At 37.3% G+C, this 21,597-nt stretch overlaps 1 protein-coding gene across 2 annotated transcripts; it reads left to right on the forward strand.

The window, feature by feature from the left end:
- Positions 1-571: 571 nt before the first annotated feature.
- On the forward strand, positions 572-21,330 carry LOC127867385 (zinc finger protein 718-like). Of its 2 annotated transcripts, XM_052408502.1 has the most exons (6): positions 572-1,445; positions 1,527-1,657; positions 14,962-15,109; positions 15,864-16,229; positions 19,224-19,441; positions 20,328-21,330. In XM_052408502.1, the coding sequence occupies exons 1-6, from the start codon at positions 1,412-1,414 to the stop codon at positions 21,078-21,080; spliced, it is 1,650 nt and encodes a 549-aa protein (XP_052264462.1). In that variant the 5' UTR covers positions 572-1,411; the 3' UTR covers positions 21,081-21,330. The 2 variants fall into 2 exon arrangements, with proteins under 2 accessions (XP_052264462.1, XP_052264463.1); XM_052408503.1 differs by lacking the exons at positions 572-1,445; positions 1,527-1,657 and adding an exon at positions 1,854-2,002.
- Positions 21,331-21,597: the final 267 nt, after the last annotated feature.

The following is a 21,597-nucleotide window of genomic DNA, read 5'->3' on the forward strand; positions in this document are numbered from 1 at the left end:
TGTATAAGTATCCATATCTTTTTCAGATCGTTGAACAGTACATGAACGATTCTCTCAACGAACCGTTCTCCAGGGGGGACTGTCACGGTTAAGGACCAGAGACACGTGGTTCTCGCGACGGCCACGCAGCTGGAGCTGCTGGCGAAGGCAAAAACCTGGTGCATGGACGGGGACGTTCAAAGTGGTTAAATCGCCTATAACACAGCTGTTTTAGTGTTTTCCATTCATGCACTCGTTAAATACGAACGAACACTGCCACTATGCTATTTATTCATAACTGGAAGGAAACGAAGGGATTACAAAAAGGTATCTAAGAATATGAATTTTACATATTAATTTATCACCTCATATTATATCACATTTGATAACAAATAATATTATCAGAATGGTTTATTTTAGTTAGAATATCATATAACATATGTGTTAACTAATGCTATTATCAGTATGCTTTTTTTAAGTTAGTATTATTATTATCTTTTCAGGTGTTGCAGAAAGTGCATTCGCTTCAAAGCGAATGTAAAGTAACAACGTTCATGGCCGACTTTGAGGCCGGTCTCTGGAAGTCTATACGGATCCTGAAATCAAGGGCTGTGCCTTCCACTTCGGCCAGGCATTGTGGCGAAAATGCCAGGAAATCGGTCTAAGGACAGCCTATGAGAGTAGGGATGGAGTCTACTTCAACTTCAACTTCAACGGGGATACTCGACAAAATCCACTACGTAGACATCGACGTCGAGGGCAAGTGTATGTACATCGGTGTAGGGCGAAGTGTTCCGACAAGTATTAAAATTATTATCATGGTATAAAAAAAAATTCGTCTACACCGTTATGTGCGGATAAAATAGTCAGAAGACTAACATGTTTTTACACTGTACAAAGACAATGTCCCTTTATATATATGATGGTACTACAGGTACAAGCTGGATGGTGGTTTTAAATATATCCAGGCTTGCAGCCGAAACGCAGGATTCTGGTAGCTTATTCCAAGTAATGATAGTTCTCGGGAAGAATGAATATTTATATACATCAAGATGCTCCGGAAGACCTTCGCGCTTCCTCTTAATTCTGCCTGCAGCTGACATCCGCCCCGCTTTCGATAAAATCAGATAAAACGGTCAAAGCGACCATGTAGCCCCCTTCTTCACATACGTGGAAAAAACATGGATGTATTAACAGCGATTGGCGGTCAAAAACTGGTCGGTGTACGGCCGATCAGTATGAATTATTAATGACGTTGAGGGGTGGCACAACCGCCTTAACCGCCGGACAAAAAAGGGTTTCCTGTCATTCTACCTACTGATCACACTGCTCTTCAAACAAGCGACCGTAGTGTCATAGCAATACGCTGATAAAAGAAAAAAAGTTAAAAAATATATCAGAGTAAGCAAACACGTGCCACCCAAGGGCGTTTATGGGCGGCCCGGGACCGCTACGGATGTGTACTAGTGAGTTGTTGAATGAGTGTTGTAGATTGTATGGACCTGTGTAAACGATTGAGTGGATGATAAAATATGTCTGTTTGTTAGTTTGCAGGACGGGGAACGGGTTGTCAGGCGGTAAGAAAGAAAATGGGGATGACTTTGTTAAAGGCGCCCGAATACACATGAATCACCCAGCAAATCCCGGTCTTCTCACTGCTGTTCAGAAAGCGAAAGAGGTAATTATAGAACATGTATAAATATTTTATTAAGTTATGTATACAATATTTAAGTAAGTGGAACACGAAACGAATATTTATTCAGACATGGCCCGTATGGTCCGCTAATCAGCATTATCTGGGCCGTATGGTCCGCGAATCTGTATCGTATGGTCCATGGTCCGTATTGTCCCTAATTCCAGGATGAAATACAATTCGGATATTTGAAAGTTATCTCCCATTGTTATATATTCGCCAAATAAATCGTAGAAAGTATTGATTACATGGACAAAAGCCGGTTGGAAAATATAGAAGATGTCGCAAGATTCCCGATTACAAGATGTATTGGACATAGTTTTTAAACTGGTATATACTTTTTGATTTATCAAGACCATTTTTGTTCCGCAAAATGAATCCAAAATTTTCTGATTCTTGAGTATTTGTCGGACAGCAGTGTATGCCTGTATGGTAGTTTGTTGTTGAGTCGTGGGTTCTGTCAAAGTCTTGGTTACAGAGATCGCATGAAATAACGTGATAGAACGTTCCCACATTATGTAGTTGTTACCGAAAAAAGTTTTAACCAGGTCTCCATCGTTTTGCTGATCAAAAATGCGACAAAACAGGTCAATATTGTAATTCATCAGAGCTCTTCTCAAATATTTCATCTTTTATAAAAAGTTCATATAGAATGTCTATCCATAGTATTGGCCGTCTTAATGAATAAACACACATTTTGGGAGTGAACAAATACATGCATGTGTTATATGTCATTCTATAGAAAATTGTGTACTGGTTAGCAAGTATTTGTCAGACAGCAGTATTTACCGGACTTTGCGTTACGCTGCAACGCAATTAGCTTCGTCAGATACTTACAGATGTTTGTTTTCTTGAAGTTTACAGCAAAAATTAATTAAATGCTTGTATTAAAGTTAAACAAGTGTGATGTTTTCAAATCTCGTAGGAATGTAATGCAACCTCCTGGCGAGGGATATTAATAGCCCGCGCATGCTCAAAAGAAATCCCTTACTGAAACCCGAACTGTGCTTAAGATTTTTGTTCGTTTATTGTAATAGAGCAGGTCTCAATTATTTGTATTACAATCTTTTATTTTACCAAAAATTATGTGTTTAACACGCACACATAATTTATATTATAGATTTTTTACATAAAAATTCCACACAATTTGCTGTATACATATATCTGAATTGCTCACAAAATGAACTAAGTAAAAAATTAATATAATAGAAACAAATCTCATTTAAAATTATAAATTCACTATTTGGATTTTCTCCCTTGAAAAATAATATTCTTCTTTCCACAAAGATCTATAAGTAAACATGCTTATTTATAGATATTTGTTCGAACTGATATTGGAAACAAATTATTAATCTACTAACACACTTAGAAAGCGACATATTTAACCATCAAAGTAATGTATTTACGGCATTTTAATGTTAATGTTAAGAAAAGTTTTATTTAAACTTACTTGTTTCAAAATACTAAATTTATATAAATGTGTGGTAAATTATAAATACTTCTGTAAAGTAGAAAATTACCTCCCTTTAATGGCTCCATTTACGGCCCATGTACATACGCAAGCGCACATCATAAAATTGTTTGTTTACATTCGCTTGTAGATGACAAACCCAGGATGTATCAGTAATTGTTTTATAAATTTTTTCGTATTATTTTGAAAGTTATAAAATAAAAACCGTAACTTTCGTTGCTTTTTATTGAATTCAGTAAAAAAAATCAAAATAAAAATTTAAAAAAGGGAAAAAAAGTAGAACGCAGCAGGGCTCGAAACAGTGACCCCCGGAATCCTGAAGTAAAAACGCATTAGCCAACTGAGCTATCCTGCCAAGCATACATAAGATGCGTATTTTATACCTTATATAAGCAATCTTCGTAGTTTCACAAATTTAAACGACAACAACAGAACTCTCCAAATTATTCAATCCTTTTGCGTTGCAACGCTTTATAATTATTAGGTTTTTAAATCGTCAAAAGATGCATATACTGGCTATACAAGACCATGGCAAATGTTCAGTAATACTGTTTCCTCACAAATATCATAACTAAACGGAAAATGTGCGAATCTGAAACAACTTTTTTCAATTTTGTCAATTTACAAAACCGTGAAAAGATCCCTTTAAAGTCAACAACGATATCGAATATTTGACACAGAAAAACTGTTTTAAATTTCAACATAAAAATGTCAACGAGAATAGTGTGTTGAAACATTGTCATATTTATTAGGGTGCATGCAAAGGATAACGTCCGTACGTTGCCGTTCAGGTAAATTTAACATGTTTATTAAGTTTATTCATTTTTATTTTTATCAATATGTCTCAAACGACGTCAGTTTAGTGAAGCGCACTGATTCTCTGCGCTGAACTGCACCCATGTTTATATAGGGGTGCATTATGGACTCCCAGAGCCGCCATAGCAAAAATTATCAAAGGTTCTGGGAGTCCGTTTATATTGACTAGTCTTGGTCATAACGACAAAAAATAATTTAAATCGACAATATTTTGACAAAAGTCACAAAATACTGGCTGAACTTAGCTACCTGTACATAGTAATCTGTTTCATGTACAATTGTCAAATAGTATCTGACATTCTGATTGGTTGCTAAGATTTGTCACTATGCACATGTGCTTGTTAGTTTTACTTGTTCTAAAAAAAGTAACTTAATGGAAAAACGAAACTCTTGCTCATGTTGTTCTTAAAATATTTTTTACATTTTATTAAAAAAATAGTGGCATAAAACATTTGATAAAGCTACTATAAATCCATAAACAAACTAACATAACTGTGTGTTACTTTATTAAACAATCATAGCATCACCCTGGATTAAACATGACCTACTTTCCAACAAACACTGGAAATCGTGAGAATCATCTTTGTAATAGTCATGGATACCCATCAAATAAATTACAACTTCTAAAAATTGAAAAAACATTAACTTTTCAGTCCTTCCAGGTACCTTGTTCTTCCTAACAAATAGAACCCAGACTGTTGTCCTGGAGGAACCATGTCAGACAAGGTACCTGAAACCTGCGCAGCCAGGAGTCCCACAGGGCACTGTCTTGGGGCCCATCTTATTTCTGATCTATATAAATGTCTGTTCTGATTTTATATAACATAAATGTCTAGGATTTTTTGCAGATAATAGCATCAACTACAAAAATATGAACAACCTCTCCTAAGCCCATAACCTCCATCTAGATATTGAAGCTGCTGTTTGATGGGAGGAGGACTGGTTAATGAAATTCTACCCTGAAAAATGCAACATCCTCAGCATAAGTAAAAAAAAATTCTCATATACATTGTAAACTACATGATAACATCATTGAACTAGTAAATCACGCCAAATATCTAGGTCTTGCACTCCAAAGTAACCTCAAAAGGGATAAACATCTTAACTCAATTATTAATAATGCAAACCAGGCACTAGGATTTCTTTGCCTCAACCTAGAAATTAGCTTATCATAAGTTAAAGATCATGCTTACAAAGCAATAGTTAGGCCTAAATTAGAATACGCCTCCACTGTTTGGGACCCACATACAAAAGCTTATATAAATCAACTGGAAAAATTACAAATACATGCAGCAAAATTTGGAACTAACAGATATCACAATACACACTCAGTAACTAATATGAAAGACACCCTGACTTTGCCCAATATTGAAACAAAATTCCGTGGCATCTTGATATATAATATTATCCACCATATAGTTGCCATCACTCCTCCTGATTATCTCCTTGTCCCTGTCCACTGCCCATCCAGACTCGGCAGTAACCATTGTTGTAGACACAAACAACCACAAAAGACTCTTATAAATTTTCTTTTTACCCATGATCTGTTATCCAATGGAACTCACTACCTTACTATAATAGAATGTGGGGCGGTGAATTACCTGCATATAATCCTACGGAGGCCCTTGGATATTTATATAACAAACCAAATCTGTGTATATGAGGACGAATACATATTCAAGTGGAGGTGTATATCAAGGTCTGAACTTAAGTCACCTTGTAGGGGAGAATTTGTGTAGCGGCCTAGTTTGCTCAGTTGGGAGAGCACACGCCCTGTTAGCAAGGTGTCCCCAGTTTCAAGTCCCGGACTGGCTGCACAATTTTCTCACCCTTTGACATTTGTTAACGTTCGCTTGTAGTTGACAAACACAGGACATATCAGTAAATTGTTTATGCAATATTTTTTATTAATGAGGAAGTGTTTCCAGAAAAAACCTTTATTTCGTTGAGAAATACTTGTACAATTTATTTAAACTTGTATCTTCACAGATCTTTTATTGTTGTAGTTTCTTTGCAAGGTTGTGGCTATGGAATTAATAAGTCATTTGAACAAGCATTCATGTTGTTGTAGCCTCTGACTAAACACAACTCCCTATAAAGGGAAGATTTTCAAAAAAAGAAAGAAAATATTATTTATTTTTAAACTAGCAAAATAACACTCTTGAAAAAAAAAATATGCTCATTTATTTATAATCATCAATCATGTAATTAAAAACAATATACTGTTTGTTAAGCTTTCCATCAATAACTTGGGAATTACTTAAATTAAGAGCAAATAATTAAAAGTATACCCTAACTTGGTATTCTCGCGGCTCGGCTATTCTCGCGGTATTTCATTTATTTCCCCTGGCCTTTGTTTTAAAAACAAACATGTGCAACCTACATGTAAAATCGGCAAGAAAACATCTCTTGCTTTCAATATCAATTAATACTTGCTAATTAAATGTATTGAAAGGATAGCAAACATAAGTGAAGCCCAAATCTACTAAAAGTAAATCTACTTTCGATCTTGAAGTGAAATTTCTATTCCACTCGATCACTTTTTCGTGTTTTTGTGTGCGTCTGCTTGTGGATGCTTTGGTCAGACATAATTAATATTGTTAAAATTCTCTGTGTTGCACACCATTTATTTAAAATGGTTATTTTTGTGGTAAGACTAACAGTTTTTGAATTTTTAAGGGGTCTTTTCACAGATTATGGTGTGTATTGAAGTTTGTCATTAAATGCTTTATACACGTATTGATAAATGTAAACATTTGATCTTAAAAGCTCCAGTAAAAAAAGGAATAAAATTAAAGAAAGGAAAAAAAGGAACCATCAACTGGGCTTGAACCACTAACCCCTGATGAACCACTAACCCCTGATGTAAAACTCTAATGCTAAGACCACTCGGCCATCCGTGCTCATACAATGAGTGATGTATTTTATACTTTATATTAGGAATCCTCGTAGTGTCACAAAATATAACGACAATAACAGAACTCACAAAATTATTCAATCATTTCGCGTTGCAATGCTTGATAATTTTCAGGTTTTAAATCATCAAAACATTTAATGGATATTTTAGGGCATGGTTATTGTTCAGTTTTACTGTTTCCTCACAAATATCATAACTACAAGGAAAATATGTGAATCTGAAACAATTTTTTAATATTGTAAATTTATCAAAACGTGAAAAAGTCCCTTTGCGATATATTTTATTTTTGTGATTTCTATTCCACTAGTTTTAGATGCTATAAACTTTATATTGGATATTGTTTTGGTGTTGTCCGTCCATCTTTCCGTCTGTCCGGAGCCATATCTTGGAAGTTGTTTGGCAGATTTCATTGAAACTTGGTATGAGTATATATATGGATAAGAGGATGATGCACCCCAAATGCCATTGTACACCATCTGTTAATAAAGGAGTAATGGCCCTTTGTATCTTGAAAATATGCTTCTTAATATAAGCTTAGAGCTTTATCTCCATTAACACATGAGTCAGAGCCATGAAACTTGCCATATTTGTTCTCAATCATCTGGGGGTGCTTCACATTCAACACCATAATCCTAGGGGCTACGGTCAAGGTCACACAATGTGGTCAAAGGGCGATGTCCATCCGTCCAGAAAACTTGTGTGTCCAGAAGCATATTGGCGGGCGATATCAATTCAACAAATTTGCTTGTTGATCCTTGCTTTTGATGGTATGCCAGACCTGTCTTTATTATGCCCCCCTTCGAAGAAGAGGGGGTATATTGTTTTGCACATGTCGGTCGGTCGGTCTGTCGGTCCATCCACCAGATGGTTTAGGCCTAGGATCATGAAACTTCATAGGGACATTGATCATGACTGGCAGATGACCCCTATTGATTTTCAAGTCACTAGGTCAAAGGTCAAGGGTCACAGTGACAAAAAACGTATTCACACAATTGCTGCCACTACAACTGACAGCCCATATGGGGGGCATGCATGTTTTACAAACAGCCCCAGTGCCCCAGATAAGCTGCGTATCTGCGTCTTTCACCCTATTAAAATGTTTAAAAAAGCAAAGAAATACAATATCATGCGTATTGAAAACGCACCCGATTTGCCTTTTACGCACATTCGTCTTATTTGATGCGTACGATACAATAGCTTTGATCGAATATACTTTGCTCATTTTCGGTATTTTTTGTGATTATTTTCGTTACGCGGCGACGCTTTTATTCAGCAAGCGCCTGGATGACGGAGCAATAAAACAGTCAAAGCTATTCAAACGCTCTGCGGACTAGATTTCATAGTTAAATAAAGCGGCTGACCAAATTATTTACGACGACATACATGCGTTTTCAATCTGACTTAATCCGTCGTTCATTGTGCATGTATTTGTTAAGTGTCTGTACTTTCAGTTTCTAATACGATGCGTAATAAAAATGTCTAAGAGAAAGACGCCCGCAATTGTTGCGCCTAAATATCAGTCGATCGCTAACTTTTTCGAACCAAGAAAGCAAGAGCCAATAAGTGCCGAATCATTCGTGTTATCGATTTTTTTAAGTTTAAAGTTAATATCATTGACAGTTTCAAGGATTAAAGATGTTATGAAACATCAGTTTATTAAAGTTAATTATATTAGTTTACAGTTTTATTGAATCAATACAATTGTGTGCAGCTTCAACAGAAGTAAAGCAGCAATGGTTTAACTGTATGCATCTTATAACTCATTTAACCCTATTCCAAGAATGAAATCACCCTATTTTTCAAAATCAGTGGGTGAAAACCCTATTTCCGAAATAATTATCTGGGGCACTGCAGCCCTTGTTCATTTTGTATTTAATTCTAGTGCATTCTTACATAGTTATTGAGGAAATAACCAACATTATAATAAGTTTTTATGACGGACAGTGGTGTGATTTTGTTCAATTGTTGTGACTACAATTTTTTTTTTTTTTTTTTTCGTTTTAAAAAGGTAGTTGTGACATGTTTGTTAAAAAAGTAATAAATCATGAAACGAAGTTAAGTCTAATCGCCCCATTGGTGCAAAAAGATACCATATGTTTTGTAATTTCAGTGTCACATGATACCTTTTTGCAACAAATGGACGAAATATGATATAAAAAATCATTTATCAAATAAATAAATATGGTGTTCAGGTGAATGATTATTTCTTTAGTACAGTGAGAATAATGTGTTGCAGGCTAACCACTACATTAAAAAGCCTGTGAGGTGTAGTGGTGGTGTGCTGCATTGTTATATGTTTGATCCGGCTTTATTTGCTGTTATCCCCTACACCCAGGTTCTGTTTGCTGCAGTGCTTCAGCTAGGCCTAAATTTGAGGGCGCCCTGCCCTCCCGAACTTCTGCCCTTCCCTCCCGAACTTCCGCCCTTCCCTCCATTCCTATGCCCCCCCCCCCTGCCCTTATAAAATTTTTTTTTGGTTTACATATGATAATTTATAAAAATCTTATTACAAGTCATTGAAGACATTATATTTAAATTGTTTAATAATAATGGGAATAATAAATTCTAACAATTATTAATAACATAAATAAACATGCAACAGGAAGCATTCCAGAAAAGCCTGCACACTCGAAAGTGCCCTTTTGACAAAATACTACACATCGAAAATGCCCTTTTGACAAAACAGCCCCCGTGCCCTTTTTAAATCCTAGCTGGAGCACTGTAATGCTGATATCCCCTACACCCAGGCTCTACATGTATTTGCTGATGTCCCCTACACCAAGGCTCTGTTTGCTGATATCCCCTTCACCCAGGCTCTGTTCGTTGATATCCCCTACACCCAGGCTTTGTTTGCTGATATCCCCTACACCCATGTTCTGTTTGCTGATATCTCCTACACCCAGGGTCTGTTTGCTGATATCTCCTTCTCACAGGCTCTGTTTGCTGATAATCCCTACACTCAGGCTCTGTTTGCTGTTATTCCCTACACCCAGGCTCTGTTTGCTGATATCCCCTACTCACAGTCTCTGTTTGTTGATATCCCCTACACCCAGGTTTTATTTTCTGATATCCCCTACACCCAGGCTCTGTTTGCTGATATCCCCTACATCCAGGCTCTGTTTGCTGATATCCCCTAGACCCAGGCTCTCTTTGCTGATATCCCCTACACCCAGGCTCTGTTTGCTGATATCCCCTACACCCAGGCTCTGTTTGCTGATATCCCCTACACCCAGGCTCTGTTTGCTGATATCCCCTACAATCAGGGTCTGTTTGCTGATATCCCTTAGACCCAGACTCTGTTTGCTGATATCCCCTACACCCAGGCTCTGTTTGCTGATATCCCCTACACCCAGGCTCTGTTTGCTGATATCCCCTACACCCAGGCTCTGTTTGCTGATATCCCCTACAATCAGGGTCTGTTTGCTGATATCCCCTACAATCAGGGTCTGTTTACTGATATCCCCTACACCCAGTGTCTGTTTGCTGATATCCCCTACACTCAGGCTCTGCTTACTGATATCCCCTACACCCAGGCTGTGTTTGCTGATATCCCCTAGACCCAGGCTCTGTTTGCTGATATCCCCTTACACACAGGCTCAGTTTGCTGTTATCTCATACACCCAGGGTCTGTTTGCTGATATCCCCTACACCCAGGCTTTATTTGCTGATATCCCCTCCACACAGGCTCTGTTTGCTGATATCCACTACACCAAGACCTATTGGCTGATATCCCCTAGACCAAGGCTCTGTTTGCTGATATACCCTACACACAGGCTCTGTTTGCTAATATCCTTTACACCAAGACCTATTTGCTGATATTTCCTACACCCAGGCTCTGTTTGCTGATATCCCCTACACCCAGGCTCTGTTTGCTTATATCCTCTACACCCAAGCTCTGTTTGCTGATATCCCCTACACAAAGGGTCTGTTTGCTTTGCTGATATCCCCTTTACCCAGGCTCTGTTTGCTGATATCATCTATACAAAGGGTCTGTTTTTATGCTTCCGAAGGAGTCATATAGTGATCGGACTGTCTGTCTTTGCGTTGACGTTTCGGAAAATGCTTATAATTTCTATGTTGCTTCAGATAGCAATTTCATATTTGGCATGCATGTGTATTTGGACAAGGCCTTTCCATACGCACACACATTTTGACCCCTGTGACCTTGACCTTGAACTTAGGGTCCGCATTTCGGTTTCGAAATCTGCGTTTTGTTTCAAAAAAAGCTCATAACTTCTATCAAGCGTTTAAAGGGGGCATAAGTCATCCTATGGTGACAGCTCTTGTTAACTGATATCCCAAACACTCAAATTCTGTTTGCTGATATCCCTACACCCAGGTTCAGTTTGCTGAGATCCCCTACACCCAGGATCTGTTTGCTGATATCCCCTTCACCCAGGCTATGTTTGCTGATACCACCTACACAGAGGGTCTGTTTATTACTGATATCCCCTACACTCAAATTCTGTTTGCTGATATCAATTACACCTAGGCTCTATTTGATGATATCCTTTACACACAAGCTCTGTTTGCTGATATCCCCTACACACAGGGCCTGTTTGCTGATATCCCCTACACCCAGGCTCTGTTTGCTGATATCCCCTACACCCAGGCTTTGTTTGCTGATATTCCCTACACACAGGGTCTGTTTTCTGATATCCCCTACACCCAGTGTCTGTTTGCTGATAACCCCTACATCCAGGCATTGTTTGCTGATATTCCCTACACCTAGGCTCTGTTTGCTGATATCCCTACACCCAGACTCAGTAAGCTAAAATCTCATACACACAGACTCTGTTTGCTGATATCTCCTTCACCACGGCTCTATTTTCTGATATCCCTTACACCCAGGCTCCATTTTCTTATATCCCATATACCCATGGCCTGTTTGCTAATATCCCCAACACCCAGGAATTGTTTGCTGAAGTCCTCTACACCCAGGCTCCGTTTTCTGATATCCCCTACACACAGTCTCTATTTGCTGATATCGCCTACACACAAGGCCTGTTTGCTGATATCCCCTACACTCAGGCACTGTTTGATGATATCCCCTAGACCCAGACTCTGTTTGTTGATATCCCCTACACCCAGGGTCTGTTTGCTAATATCCCCTTCACACAGGGCCTGTTTGCTGATATCTCCTACACACAGGCACTGTTTTATGATATCCCCTAGACCCAGGCTCTGTTTGCTGATATCCCCTACACACAGGGCCTGTTTGCTGATATCCCCTACACTCAGGCACTGTTTGATGATATCCCCTAGACCCAGGCTCTGTTTGTTGATATCCTCTACACACAGGGTCTGTTTGCTGATATCCTTATCACACAGGGCCTGTTTGCTGATATCCCCTACACACAGACATTGTTTTATGATTTACCCTAGACCCAGGCTCTGTTTGCTAATATCCCCTACACCCAAGGTCTGTTTGCTTATATCCCCTACACACAGGGTCTGTTTGCTGATATCCCCTACACACAGGGTCTCTTTGCTGATATCCCATACACACAGGGTTTGTTTGCTGATATCCCCTACACCCAAGTTCTGTTTGCTGATAACCCTTACAAACAAGCTCTGTTTTCTGATATCCCCTACACATAGGCTCTGTTTGCTACTATCCCCATACACCCAGGGTCTGTTTGCTGATATTCCCTACACACAGGCTGTGTTTGCTGATATCCCTACACACAGGCTCAGTTTGCTATGATCCCCTACACCTAGGCTCTGTTTGCTGGGATCCCCTACACCCAGGGTCTTTTTGCTGATATCCCCTACACCCAGGGTCTGTTTGCTGATATCCCCTCCACCCAAACTCTGTTTGCTGATATCCCCTACACCAAGGGTCTGTTTGCTGATATTCCCTACACCATGGCTCAGTTTGCTGAGCTTCCCTACACCCAAGCTCTGTTTGCTGATATCCCCTACACCCAGGATCTGTTTGCTGAAATCCCCTACACCCAGGGTCTGTTTGCTGATATCCCCTACACCAAGGGTCTGTTTGCTGATGGTCTGTTTGATGATATACCCTCCACCCAAACTCTGTTTGCTGATATCCCCTACAACCAGGCTCTGTTTGGCTCTGTTTGCTGATATTTCCTACATCCTGGCTCAGTTTGCTGAGCTCCCCTACACCCAAGCTCTGTTTGCTGATATCCCCTACACCCAGGCTCTGTTTGCCGATATCCCCTACACCAAGGGTCTGTTTGCTGATATCCCCTACACACAGGCTCTGTTTGCTGATTTTCCCTACACCCTGGCTCAGTTTGCTGAGCTCCCCTACACCCAAGCTTTGTTTGCTGATATCCCCTACACCCAGGCTATGTTTGCTGATATCCCCTACACCCAAGCTCTGTTTGCTGATATCCCCTACACCCAGGGTCTGTTTGCTGAAATCCCCTACACCCAGGGTCTGTTTGCTGATATCCCCTACACCCAAGCTCTGTTTGCTGATATCCCCTACACCCAGGCTCTGTTTGCTGATATCCCCTACACCCAGGGTCTGTTTGCTGATATTCCCTACACCCAAGCTCTGTTTGCTGATATTACCTACACCCTGACTCAGTTTGCTGAGCTCCCCTACACCCATGCTCTGTTTGCTGATATCCCCTACACCAGGCTCTGTTTGCTGATATTCCTTACACCCAGTGTTTGTTTGCTGATATCCCCTACACCCAGGCTCAGTTTGCTGAGATCCCCTACACCCAAGGTCTGTTTGCGTATATCCCCTTCACACAGACACTGTTTGCTGATATCCCCTACATACAGGGTCTGTTTGCTGATATTCCCTACACCCAGGCTCTGTTTGCTGATATCCCATACACCCAGGCCCTGTTTGCTGATATTCCCTACATTCAGGGTCTGTTTGCTGATATCCCCTTCACACAAGCTGTGTTTTTGATATTCCCTACACCCAGGGTATGTTTGCCTAGTCCAAATGATTGTATTCAGAAGGAGTCACCTTTGACAATTTCTGATGACACTGTCCTTTTGAGTACAAATCTGATTGGCTGAAAAGGGGGAAGTTTGCCTTGCCATAAGAAATAACGCGGGAATCAAATTTCAAGTGTAAATTGCACAAAAGAAGTCCATATACATGTACCAATGTTAAGATTATGTATTTTTACACCAACATTTGATATGAGTTCGTCCACTTTGAATTCAAAAAGAAACACTTAAACACTCAACCTGACAATATTTTTGAAAACCAAGATATAGCAAGGTTTTTCTTTGGAATCCAGATTTTTGTGCTGAAAATGTTTGTTTAATGTGTTTCTATCAGCAAGATATCATGGAATGTGAAGCCCTATTTCATTTTTATCCAAAAAGTTAATATTCCTTAATATACATGTTCAGTGCTTGGTTGGGAGCACCCATAAATATGAAAGTCCCAGGATATTGTTATCCAACCCTCAATTACATAATGCTAGTTAGAGAAAAGCTGTAAAAAGATGGCTGAAAATTACAACATTTAGGACTTGCTCAACGCCTTTAAAGTCTTTTTATATACGCTGGATTGAATATATAGGCATATGCTGAAAGCTACACATCACGCGATATTGCATATTGTAATGATGTGAAAACTGTAGTACTTTACCAGTGATTTTCTTTGGGATTTTGAAAATTAAATTGGTAATAATATTTTTGTAATATTACCTATTTCATGTTGATGTTACATTTACATATCAATTTATATTGTCTTTGACCTCGCTTCCCTTATGACTTCATAATGATTTGTCATGTTCACCTTGGGAGGGGATTTTCCCAAATTTTTTTTTACAAATACAAGTTTGAAATTTGTCATGTTTTATGAGTCAAAAGACCCAATGCAATACAAGTTTGTTAGGAATATACACTAATGGTCCAGTCCTTGAACAAACGTAACACTTGCAAAAAATATTGTCTAGTATGTTTTTTCTAATTTACATGCCTTGACAGTAAGTTAGCCTTGTCAATAGCCTTAAAGGTAGATCACTAGGCAAATACAAATATAAAAAAGCCAGATAGTCAAGAATGTTGTTTAAAGAAGTAAACATCTTTGCCATGTAGATGAGACTCTTGTTTGAATTGTGTACTTCCTTTTTTCAGTTCAAGTTCTTCGAAGTGAATGATATTCACTGCTTTGTGATGTTTGTCATGAAGTCCACCGAAAATGATGTTACAGCTTGTGGGACCAGAAGTGTTGCAAAGTTCCTCATTGGCAATCAAGTCTTCAGAATGGCATTCAAGCAATTTTGTATGCTCTTTCTGCAATGTCTTTTGAAGAATTTGCAAATTGGTCTTGTGTGTGCCTATGAATATGTACAGAGGTCCAGATAAGATGCGTATTTGTGTAAAATATTCATGGAAAATTTCCTAATACGACTTATACTTTTGATGAGTGAACAAAATCATCATTACAATTGGCATACACATTTTGTGCAATTATCAGTTGGACCAACAGTGCCCCATTTCGGATTATTTTATCAGCCATTTCAAAATGCATGTTTATGTGAACAAGAGTAGATGTTCTTTATTATTAATACATGTTTTCTGCATTTTTATGTATAAGCAAATTATAAAATACAAAATCAAAGACTTTTGCGGGAGTATTTTAAATACTCCCGCAAAAGTCTTTGATTTTGTATTTTACTCATCAGCTAAAAAAGTCATGAGGGAAATACTCTTTATCTTAAAAAATTATCTGGAGCTCTGTATGTAATTGTTTTTTTTACCAGTATATATAGAGAGATTTTCTGAATATATCTGGTATTAAATGCTCTTCCCTTTTCAAAGCTGATCATAAATAAAAATCACTTCATGTGTTAATCATTAATGATGGTTTATAGGCTTATCTTAAGACTATTTCTTAAGTCACAGTTTGGACATACTGGCAAAAGTATAACAAAGTCTTATTTTAAAATAATTTATTTTAATTTTGAATGTAATGGAGTTGGCTTATGTGATTAATAGCACTATGGTAACTTCTTGATTCATTCTTTTTTGTATAGGTATAAAATTCAACTCTGCAAGAGTAGTTCAGAAAAGTGCCAAACCTAGTGAGAACAACTGTGGATCTGCTGATTATGTTGCAAGCTCTTCAGACTCAAAAATTGAGATTAACAATATAAACAGCAGTTTTTGTTGCTCTGAAGATAAATCTAAGACAAACAATCAGGTACAAAATGGAGAAAAGGTACCACCTGGGTTGCAAAGTGCATCAGTTCTGTGCCAGATATTTGAATCAAAGGGTATTCATGGTTTTGTGATGTTTGCAATGACGTCCTCCCCAGCAAAAGTAATTGGCTGTGGAACCAGCCTTGGTGCGAAGTTTCTTGTTGACAACCCCAACATTGGACAAGAATTCAGGAGGTTCTGTAAGTATTTTCTGTTATGTGCACAATCATTTTCCTTGAATCAAATTTAAATGTCTAATACTGTGAAGGTAAATTATTGCAAGTTTTTTATGCCCCCGGATCGAATGATCGGGGGTATATTGTTTTTGGCATGTCTTTCTTTCTTTCTGTCTGTCATTCCGTCATTCTGTCATTCTGCCCCAAAACTTTATTCTTACATTTAAGTTTTGAAATAACTTTGAAATTTTGAACATAGCAACTTGATATTTGGCATGCAAACACATCTCTTGTTCTTCTGGCTGCATGCAATATAAAGAAGTCAAGACAGATTAGGTCTTTAGTTTGTGGTGTGTGTGTCTCTCAAGTGCTTGTGTCATTTTTTTTCCATTAAAACATCAGTAATAATCAGCTGAAGAGTACACATCATTAATAATCCCCCAAAGAGTATGTTACACTTTCGTATCGGGTTGTTATACCCTAGACAGATTTTCATAAAAATTGCCTCAGATCTTAATGGCGTTGAGATGATGAGCAGAAAGCATTAGTTAGTTTTTCTGGCTTAAAAAAGGTCAAAGTTGAATATCAAGGTCAAAAGGTTGAGCCTCCATTACTGCCTCTACTCCTTATCTCCTATAACGACAGATTTTCATGAAACTTGCCTTAAATGGTTAGGGCATTGAGATTGTGTGCAGAATGCTTTAATAAGTTATGGTAGATGTATGTCAACATTGTTCATAATGGTCAAATATTTAAGCCTCCCTTAGTGTAGCGGCTACATATCTCTTATCACCATTGAATGATTGAAACAAACATTAACAAATTTAAAGAGCAGAAGGAATGAATCAGCTATGCAAATGTACAACCGTTTTAAGGTCAAGGTTGTACTTAAATGTCATCATGTCATCAAATGTAATGTCCGCTCATTTTCTCATTTATCGTTTGAACAATTTTTATGGAACCTGCTTCTAATATTATAGGCATTGAGATCATGTGCAGATGGCATAAGCTATTCATGCGGGCACACGTTGAAGGTCATACATTAAAGTCAATGGTTTTAGTATCTCCTTCGTATCTGCTTCAAATTTCTGATATTTTTTTAAGGAGTTTTATAAAACTTGGCTTATATTTTCAATACTTTATATAATGTGCAGAAAGCATGAATCAGCAACACTGACACTATATCAAGATCATATATCAATGTCACAAGTTTGAGATTTTATTTTTGTGTCAGCTCAATATCTCCTATACTCTAAAATTTTCATGAAACCTGGCTTAATAGTTTCTTATATGTGTCTGCAGCGTTGTGTCAGCTCATATCTCCTTTACAATATAAAAGGGTTTCATGAAACCAGGTGACAATGTTGAGGCAATATAGACAACTGCAGACAAGGAGTCACGCTGGCTCAAGCTCAATGTCAATTTTGAAAAACAAAAGTGTAGCCTTTATTTTTTAGGTCATCCAAGATAGGATTGAGTTTTTCGGTAAGCTAGATTTGTGTTTGACAAGTCTAGTTTGAAATTTGTCATAATTATATTTTTTTTTTACACTTTGAAATTTTACATGTAAGATATATAGATAGTTAACAGCTAATCAAACTTGGTTATTTTCATCATAACTCATGTTTAGATATATTGTACCACCTTCCCCAACAACCCTCCTTGGATTTATGTATGGGATGGGTGGGATTTAGTCAACGTCACTGTTGCTTTATAGCAAAATGAATTGCATTTAATTTATGGATACAAAATTTAGTTATTTTAATAAAATCTCATACATTAATAATTTATCCAGACCTATATTTTGATAGTGTGTGTGTGGTGGGCGCAATTTAAGTTAAGGTCAATAGATTCTGCTTAATACCCTGATAACAAATTAAGCTATTCAAATGAAGCTAACTATATAAATCCCTTATATCCATCCCTTTATAGGGTTGCCTGTAGCATGCCTGAGGTCAAGTTCAAGTTAACTTTTTCAAAAAATAAAAAAAAGGATTCTCCATAGTAAGTTAAAAGCAAATTGAGCTTTTGTCATACAACAATTTACATTGATTCATTCCATCAAAATTTAATTAAAGGTTGCAGATGACGTCAAGGTTATTGTTGCATAATATAGATAAATTATTTCTGCTCAATAACAATTTAAGATTTTGTATAGAAACTACATACACAATGCTTATAGCTAGATCTAGCACAGGATTGTATGGTCTAGTGTGCTGTAAGAAGATATTGAAGAATTGTTTGAACTCCATAACGTAAATTGTAATTGAAATTCAGTACATGCACATCTATTCCTTATCCCGTGTGATTGCATATATGATCAAATTTAACCATGTAAATGTCACTATTACTACGTAAATAGTGCTTTTGCCTTATTATCTTGCAAATGAATTGCGTTGTTGTAATGCAACCATATATGTATGGTAGAAAAACTTTAACAATAAAAGACACTTTTCATCCAACAGCTCTTCATTTCATGTAATTTTATTACTCCTTTACCAATACAAGGAAAATCATGAAAAGCTAATGTCATTAAAAAGATGTTTAGACGTCATGATTCTATTTCACTAACCATGTGAATGTAAAGAAAGAATCAATACTGAATTTCAGGGGATAAAATTATTTGTACTTTGTTGCTTTCTTAATATCATTTGTCCCAATATGGGCTTAGTTTGAAAGAGGGTACCACATTGATCACTATTTTCAATAGAAGAGAAAGAGTTAAAAACTGAGTCATGTCAAAAATCAAAGTAAATTTGTTAGATTCAAGTCACAAGAAACCAGACACCAATTGAGTGTTTACAAGCATTTCTTCAATGAATAAACAGTTTGTTTGCACTCAAGAGGTGTCTTGGGTCTTTGTAGCTCTTTCGGGTTCAGTGTTTTCAATCTATAGCATCTATATCTGGTGAGCAGATGAGGGTATTCCGGTTTAAAAAATGATGAAACATGAAGATGTTTCATTTTAGGCAAAAATAAGAAACATATTGTTAAGTTTTATGCCTATATGTTACATAGGTACAAAATGGAATGGTGCAGCCGTTTTTGAGGAAGATGTCAGCCGTAGTGAGGCTAACAGTTGCACAACTGATATAACTTTTGGCCATTCAGACTCACAAGTTGAGATTAATAATTTACTAAAAAGTGTTTGTTCCGCTGAAGATAAAAGAAATAGAGAGTCAGCTACAGCAAGTGCAAAACAGGCTTGCAACATTCAGTTACAAAATGGAGATCAGGTAAAAGCTTTAAAGCATGATATTCTTTTTGACATTATGACCAAGATGCCTAAGCGCTAGATATTTATAACGCCACTAAACAAGAGAAATGTTTTCGTAAACATCCTGTTTATGTACTTCATCCACAAAGGAAGTGTTAGTTCACTTGAGCACATAATTTGTGCTTATCTTGAGCTTTAAGGATATCTAGATGTCTGTGGTTTGTCAGTCCATGTGTGAGTGAGCGCTTGGGTACATTAACTTTTCTTTGAACATATTCTCCTCTGATATACTTCGTTGATTTTCACAAGAATAATAATTGTTGAAAACTTCTTGACTTAAAAGAAATGTTCCAGACGTGTTATATTTTGCATATACGAATATATGGTGGACCTTTTTTGAGTTTGTTCAAATAATGCCTCTGTGGTAAAAATTGACCCCGCCCTGGTGTCAACTTTTTATGTCCCCAGTAGGGTGGCATATAGCAGTTGAACTGTCTGTCAGTCCGGCCGTACGTCCGTCCGCCCATAACTTTTGCAATATTGAATATAGCAACTTGATATACTTGAGAACACAAGACAAACCATATGGTTCATGTGTGTATTGATAATATATGATATTGAAATGATGTCCATGAGGTCAAAACTGGTAATTTGAATCACCCAAGCCCACTTCTAATTGTGGTTATTCATGTGACTTTAGATGGCATATATGAAATTTAGTGGCCAGTTTTAAGTTATTTTAGCTGAGTTGTTGCTGAAGGACTTTCATCCAACAGCCTTTTTTGTTGTTGTCTTACTCATTTTTATTAATTGCGTATAAAATGTTATATAAAGTACCATAACCCCTTAGGGTTTTGACCCTAAGATTGTCATTGCTGTTACTGAAGCAAGGAAATGTGTCTTAGATTTCAGTTCCATCCATTACAACTGACGCGGAAAATATTCATCAAGACAGCTCTGAAACGAATGAAGCAATATTAGAACAGTTCATTGATGAGGAAGCAGGCACAGACTCACGCACACAATGTCATATTTGTGGTAAAAGCTTCTTTTCAAAGTATGGGTTAACCATTCATCTCAAACGAGTCCACACCGAAAAGCGATACCCATGCACATTATGCTATAGATCATTTAGTTATCTGTCCGACTTGGTTAGACACAAACACTTTCATAATGATCGTTACAAATGCCAATTCTGTTACAAGAATCTCCATTCACTACGTTCATTGAAAGACCACGAAAACCAACACACGAAGAAAGATATATATTTATGTGATAAGTGCGGCGCGGAGCTTTATAGTGAACTGTCATTTTCAGAACACAAAAAAAAGAGCTTATGTAATAAAAATTTAGTGAACCGCAAGAATCACCGTGATTTTAATTGTTTTTACTGTGCTGACACATTTCAAGGTGGGTTTAGATATGGTAAACACTTACTTGATAACCATGCGGACATTGCTCTTTCGGATGGAAGTCCATACATAAAGAAATGTCATATTTGTAATAAAGCTGTTTTGCGATGTAAATTACAACACCACATTGAAGAGCACAACCGCGTGAAACGCTTCGATTGTGTTGTCTGTGGAAAACGATTGAGCAATAAAAGGTACTTGTCATTGCACATGGGTAAGAAACACAACATTGAAAAGATTCCATGAAGTGTTTGTTCGCAGTCATTCGTATGTAATGTGAAATGAAATTACGCATGTCATAAAAGCACCTGCGCGATTGAAACATCGAAAAAAGAAGACGTTACCAGCTATTGACTGATATAAGAATATGATTTATTCTCTGACTGAAAAAATTGAAAGTGCAGAGTTGACTTTGTGCAAAAACCAACACGTGTTTTGCTGCATGTATATCTATTGAAGCAGTGTTCATTACAAATTAAAATCAAATACACATTTACACAGTTTTGGTTTAATTTTTTCGGGCCAAATAATACAGAGATACTCAAATACATCGTTTTTTACCTAAATTTTTCGGAGAAAGCGTTAGTTCGGGAAGTGCGAAAATACGAATCATCGCTACGATCGGATGACTATACGTATTTCAATCGCGATTTCGATGTAATTAAGGACCAATCTAGTGTGATTTAGGAAAAGCAGACATTATCTTCTAGCATGAAAATGTTTGAAATTCGTACTATTATTCAAATACAATTAAATACAGATA

Source organism: Dreissena polymorpha, chromosome 2 (assembly GCF_020536995.1).
Source record: "Dreissena polymorpha isolate Duluth1 chromosome 2, UMN_Dpol_1.0, whole genome shotgun sequence".
NCBI classification, from domain to species: Eukaryota; Metazoa; Mollusca; class Bivalvia; order Myida; family Dreissenidae; genus Dreissena; species Dreissena polymorpha.

Excerpts from the sequence above, each read along its gene's own strand:
- LOC127867385 (XM_052408502.1), top strand. The coding sequence starts at position 1,412 with ATGGGCGGCCCGGGACCGCTACGGATGTGTACTA. Across the intron at positions 1,446-1,526 it reads ACCGCTACGGATGTGTACTA|TTTGCAGGACGGGGAACGGG; the intron begins GTGAGTTGTTGA and ends TCTGTTTGTTAG. Across the intron at positions 19,442-20,327 it reads AGTTACAAAATGGAGATCAG|ATTTCAGTTCCATCCATTAC; the intron begins GTAAAAGCTTTA and ends AATGTGTCTTAG.